The 6,664-nt window shown below is 31.8% G+C and overlaps 2 protein-coding genes across 2 annotated transcripts in view; one reads left to right on the forward strand and one right to left on the reverse strand.

The window, feature by feature from the left end:
* Positions 1-275: 275 nt before the first annotated feature.
* Positions 276-6,664, forward strand: part of LOC115444901 (Golgi-associated PDZ and coiled-coil motif-containing protein) — a 48,425-nt gene continuing 42,036 nt past the window's right edge. Inside the window, exons 1-2 of the mRNA XM_030170879.2 lie at positions 276-545; positions 1,313-1,440. Coding sequence (XP_030026739.2) covers positions 458-545; positions 1,313-1,440 — 216 coding nt within the window. The 5' untranslated portion in view covers positions 276-457. The remainder of the gene's footprint in view (positions 546-1,312; positions 1,441-6,664) is intronic.
* LOC115444902 overlaps positions 4,252-6,664 on the reverse strand; it is a gene marked incomplete in the record, with an annotated part of 5,657 nt that continues 3,244 nt past the window's right edge. The window contains 3 exon segments of the mRNA XM_037443393.1: positions 4,252-5,680; positions 6,081-6,310; positions 6,536-6,635. Of these exon segments, the coding sequence (XP_037299290.1) occupies positions 5,458-5,680; positions 6,081-6,310; positions 6,536-6,635 (553 nt within the window).

The following is a 6,664-nucleotide window of genomic DNA, read 5'->3' on the forward strand; positions in this document are numbered from 1 at the left end:
AAATACAAAAGTTAGTAAGCCGACTATCGGCGACAGTGGTTGGAGGTTGACTAAGTGAATGTCGGGCAATTACGGTTTACCTTACTCTCGTCTTGCCAGTATTGAGCTCGGACAACGTATCTATGTAATAAAAACATCTTAGACTATAACTATAAAATTTATATGATCACAACTTGTACCTATCGAAAGTCAATAGATTACCGCAGGCTGCGCTGAAAGGTGCCAACTGCCAGCTGGTTTAATAAGCCTTTTAAGCGGCTATGTAGTATAGTATTGTAACATTATGTTTTATAATGCTATACATATTTATCCTTTGTTTTACATATCGAACAGAATATCATTGCCAAGTTTTAGCGGGGTATCTACGCAATGATAAAATTTTGTCATTGAATCTACGTCTAACGATTAACGTCACTTTGACATTCTAATGTCAACAAGATAAAAGTTTATTGTGAAAATGGCGACTACCGGGGTTGGTTTTCGATGGTTAGATATTTTAGAAAAGGAATTCGACAAAGCTTGTGTGGAATTAGATACGTCTCTATGTAAGTGTAAATTTGCCAAAAATCTTTCATAGAGTTCAACAAATTTAAAAGATTTTCATATTGTGTTGGTTAATTTCGTTTTGTATGTAGACATCAAACGCTTCTTTCTGTTATATAAAATTGATACATAATTTAAAGCTATCATAATAAACATTTTAAGTGAATATCTAACATAAAGTACGTGCCGTTAGCTACTATAATATTATTATTTTACTTTATACTCTAAGCGTCGTGTCAAAACAAAACTGCAGGCTTTGATACACTATAAAATATTACAATTCAAAAACTAAAAATTAAATTGTTGTTTATTATTACTTTTTCATTTAGTTACTTGATCAAAAAAACATTTATTAAATTATGCAAATAATGAATGAGCACCAACTAATCTAAAATATTTCTTACACATACCAATTCTTATTTATTCATTGTAAACATTATTGGTGTCATAACAAAGTACAGTATATTTAATTTGATAAGTGTCAGAATTTAAATACACATCTTATTAAATATACCTTATGAAATATACCTACAAGACTGAGTCCCATACACTTAATGTGCTGCAATCATTGATGGAGGTTTCAATAATTTATATAATGTAATAGTATGCATATAATATAATCTTTACATAATATTATATTCCACAATAAATCTACTTACTTTTTCATGAGATATTTAATAGATTGGATATTGCCTTCCATGACCTGCACACTCATTCTAAGTAGATGTTATGTTCAATGTTATGAAATAGCATACATGTTGGGTTACAGCGGAGCTGGAAACAGAAGAGCCAGAAGTGGTATTCAGTGCTCGCCAGAAGATTGCAACACTGAGCTCATGTTTTGCTCAACTCACTCACAAGGCGCTGACTATATTTCAGAACAGTGCCAAACTAGAGGTATGTCAATATTTATATTACAATATAAAATATGCAGAAAGCATAAAAAAGACTTTATTGCATGCACATGATACACCAATATAAAATGGATACAAACCAAACATAATTCTAAAAACATAAATCATGATGCACATATTGCTTAAGTGATGTCTTCCAGACAACTGAAGGGTTTATTTATTTATTTATTTATAATTATGACAACCAGTAGTTGTTACATTATAAATAGCTCCAATAAAACATAACAGTAATGATAGGTTTAAATGCACAACATTTTAAGGTGTCACAGCATGCATTGACAAAAAGAAAAAAAAAATAACACCACACATATTAATATTAACTAGTCATACATCATTAATGCGTACTATTTTACAAATAAAAGTAGCAACTACATTAAATTTAAATTAGTTTAAAGAAAAAAAAAAAGATGGGGCCTTGATATTCAAAAACAATGAACAAATTATAAGTAAAATAATAAAGACTTTTATAAAATTCGGAAAATGTGCAAAATGACATTACATACCTTGATCTCAAAAATGTCACAACAACTTTTTTGAAAAACTTTTTTTGGGTTACATTATATTATTGACTTAAAACTAAAAAACAGTAGTGCAACTAACATAGTTTCTGTTAAATGTTATTACCTTTATATATTTTTTTTATATGTAACAGAAACATGAAATTTTATTACCCTAAGCTGAGGGATTCAAAGATATGATATTTTTTTTATATTACAAGTATGTGTTGTAACTTTATATTTGGTAGTGTTATTGTTAACTGATCTTTGTAATAAAAACATTATTCATGCTTAATTACCGCTGACAAAAAAAATACAAAACATAATGTGTGTAAATTCATAATCAATAATTTTCATAAGTGATTGTTGAAGCATGCTAGTGTAAAAGAAATATTTAAGGTGACCTCGTGGAACATTATTTTTAAAACATCTGAAGTTCATACCATATCTAAAGAGGTATGATTCTAGCAGTTTAATGTAATAAAATTACATTTTATAGCATTGAGCTATTATAAGAAGCAAAAGTAATAAAACAACAAATATTTATAATAAATTTTTGGATTATTTTTTGTTAATGTCACATTTATTTTCAAAATAATTATTCAATTTGCTTCCCCTGACTTTTATGTACAACTTAATAAACATCCTTTTTAATTATCTTACATTATTTAAACAGTTTTGGTCCCTTTGACTTAAATTCTGCAGTAAACATTTGGCATTGTTGCTAGACATTTCGTAGACGCGTTAGTCTACGGGATTTAGAACTGGAGAATGGTAAAACTTCTGTTTTGAATAGTGAGCATCATGCGACAAAAATACCCCATCAAAAATAATTAATAGTAGCTGCTGCCTTGACAGTGATAAACGGCAGGTAACAGATCTGGAACTCTGTACATGGTAGAGGTACAAATAATTTCTCTTTAATATGCGATGTGCCGCATTCCTTCGTCGCAAGGAATGCTTACGCCAATGCGTCGAGGTTATTTCAAAGGCAACCACTTGAGCTGATTCCAAAATTCAGATAGGTGTTAAAATTTGCGCAAGTAAAATCTGAATCAAATATTGAAATTTTGAAAAATCTTAAAAGCCTATTTAATTGATTTTCAGTAATATCCAGAGAGCAGTCAACAGTATTATGAAGTTAGGGAAGTAAAAGTGATAATGTAAGGTAAATTTTTATGGTAATTGGTAGAAAATTACCCAAACATTATTATGTATGTCGGAAAACATTATTCAATAATCAGTACTAAGATCATTAGTCTTCTGAAGTTTTCTTAGGTTATGGTGGGGTACCGTGGGCGTGGAAATATAGGCACCAAAAAAAATATTACTAGATGTCAGTACAATTTATTGCATTAAAAAGCTTGTAGTAAAACAGTGCAGCGGCTTGAGACCATCTATCTATGTAAATTCTCCATAAAATAAATACAATGGTGCGTTCGGGTAATTTCGGACGGTTTTTCAGTGTGTTGCGAGAAGTCTCGAATTATTTTTTTTCTCTTAAAATATTTGAGCGGTACCGGCATTTTATACATGAAACTGGTCATTATTAATGCTACTTTATATGATAATTTAATCATCTTCTAATTCTCTCTGTGTTAGCTTAAAAATAGATGATAATATCAGTATAGAAATTTAAAACCCGTAGAAAAGATCGAACCTTCGCAGGGTAAATTCGGACTTCGTTCTAATAACGCTTCTAATGCTAATATGATAAAGTCCACAAAATCAAGTAGAAGTCTCAAAAATGTTAAGAAGAGCGAAATCCACCTTTTTTGTTTCAATGCACACAGCGCACCCGTTCTTGATCGTAGCATCAACTGTGGTATATAGAGCGGGGCAAAAAGAGACAGCGTAACCGCCTATGTATCTTAAACTATATATTAACCATACATTCATTATATATATATATATATATATATATATATATATATATATATATATATATATATATATATATATATATATATATATATATATATATATATATATATTCATCAGTTGGATGGTCGATCGTGTTACACCTATATAGGTACATATATACAGATATATATATATATATATATATATATATATATATATATATATATATATATATATATATATATATATCTGTATATATGTACCTATATAGGTGTAACACGATCGACCATCCAACTGATGAAGGTCAACAGAAGACCTCGATTGCAACTAACCCCCGCCATTTTGCGAAATGTCATAATTGAAATAATAAAATGTAATACCATGACACTGTTTTTATGTCTTTATATATTCCAATACATTCTTGTTATACTTAGTTTTGCATACGACTAGGCCCAAGTTGTACCCTGGACATTATTTTTATTTTAAGGTGTTCAGTTCCTTTTTCCACAGTCTGTTTTCATATTTTTTTTACTTTTTTGATCTCGGTAGCCTGCTTCCGTAGATTATAATTAAGGTGTTCTAGTCTGGTTAGTGATTACTTAAAAAGATTGCTCTGGTTCACACAGATAGCGCTATAGATCAGTGCAGTGAATTAGGACTTTTGCAGCAGCAAAGGCTTATAACGCGGTCAAAGCCGCGATTAACGCCTAGTATTGTATAAATCTTGTTAATATTGCATGTTGGATGCCATAAATTAAATATATATTATATATAATATAATAAACTCGTAGATTTTCTGTGTTCATATATTCAATTAAATTCGAGGAAAAAATAATTAAGGGCGCGAAACATAACTAATGGTAAAACAACAATGTTTGAATTTTTTATCTGATTGCTCAAACGTTCATTGTTCTATCGCGCTAAACTACTCATTATATTCAAAATTTAATTACTGAAAAATATTTTTCTGTGTAACATGTAGGGTAAGTTGTGGAAAAATGTCCATACAGGGGAACGGAGTACGACGGAGTCGTGCGTGTTCTCTGTTATGGGCAGGTGTATCGGGCTGGGTATTAGATAAGCTGAGATAGTTCCGGGTTGTACACACGAAGTTGTAGGCATAGCTAGTTATTAATATTTTAGCAAGTCTGGGCTTACAATAATAGTATGTTCGGGCAAAATTTGGCATTATCATTTTGGGAGCTCTTCTTCTATGTTGTAAATCTGTTTGGTATTTATTTTTAGGTGGGTTACTGATAAAATAGCGCATTACTTGAGTAAGACTTTAGGAAACCACATAACTGGGTTAAAGCCCAAAGGGCACCAGAATTCTCACTCAGAATGAGCTGCAAGGAAAATTTATCAATTTCATTATATATTAATTGCTTAGTTAATAAATATTTTAATATTATTATGACTATAATTTTGATTCAACATTAAAATTATGACACACCTACCTGCATTAAGTTTTATTGGTGTATGATTAAAGTGACGATGGAAGTAATATTGTGTATAATGTATATATGCATTTATTTATGATGAATATAAAATTATATATAATATAGGGATTATATGTTAAGGTTTATAATGAAATACTGTTTGTTACTATATTTATGGTTTATAGTTATTACGAGCTTAGTTTATGTAAAAGGAGTTCTCGCGTTAGGACCACGGTCGTAGGGGTGTTTGTGCAGATGTCTTCGGTGCGGTGGCCGAGCTGTGGCACTCTCACTCTTTTTCCCCTTTTTGATAAATCCAGTCAGGATGCGTTTGTCTTCATTCATGATGTCTCCTCCACCGCCGTCATCGAAATATCCGGCATCCTCTCCCCAGTCGAATTCTTCACTTGATTCTTGGCCAGCCCTGTAAGAATATCATTCTTATAATTTATGATTTTTTTAACGTGATACCAAACCAACTGGCACTGCATTGCAGACGGTATGTCTCACACTACATATTTTACATTATAGATATTATTTGGCAATCGCGTTTTTGTCCGCTGGGTTGTAGTGCAGTTATGTCTGATGCAGCAATTATTTGGTGGTGAAGGTATTAACCGGAGATTTTACCTGAACCAAAAAAATCATAGTTTTTACTGTCACTATTTTGGGACTTCATAGAACTTTCTATATGCATGACTGCTACAAAAAATATTCTTTTTTAATTTTCTTGGTCTTACAAATATGGGACATATACTTCGTTTTTTTACTGCTAATTTTTGGTATTACAGTGCGTCGTTAATTTCTAAGATACTACGGCTTACTTGATTCCTTTGAGTTTGAGCAATAATCTTTCAGCCTCCGCAGTTTCCTCGGAAGGCGGCGGGTCATCGGGATCGTTGGAGAGCTGTGCCTCCAGCCGCTGTAGTGCGGCGTCTGCCCGGTCAGTCAGAGCGACAAACTTTTCCGTTAGCTGTCTCAGTTCGTTTTCTTTTATCATAGTGTGCGATGTGTTTCGAATGGCCGCCTCTAGTTTTCGACATGTTGGTTCCGCCTACAAAGGTTTAGTTACCATTAATGTGTAATTTATTTTATTATAAAAGTATATCATTTTAGCTGGCATAGTAAAACCTGTTTTTAGTTGGAAAGTATAACTAGCGGGTAAATTAAGAAAAATCTCAAACAATGTCGATGTACGAAGGAAACTTAGAACTATAGCAAAAAATTATAATTTAAAATGTGAACAAAACATTGTCCATTACCGGACAGGCTACATTACCTGCGGCACGCGTATCGTGTTTAGGAACTTCATGACTCTGTTGTCGTGATGGCGCATGGTTACTTGGATGTTCTGTAATTCATGGAATGTTGACGCGGTCCTGTAAAATATTGCTTCTTTATTGAAAAA

The sequence above is a fragment of the Manduca sexta genome, chromosome 26 (assembly GCF_014839805.1).
Source record: "Manduca sexta isolate Smith_Timp_Sample1 chromosome 26, JHU_Msex_v1.0, whole genome shotgun sequence".
Taxonomy (NCBI): domain Eukaryota; kingdom Metazoa; phylum Arthropoda; class Insecta; order Lepidoptera; family Sphingidae; genus Manduca; species Manduca sexta.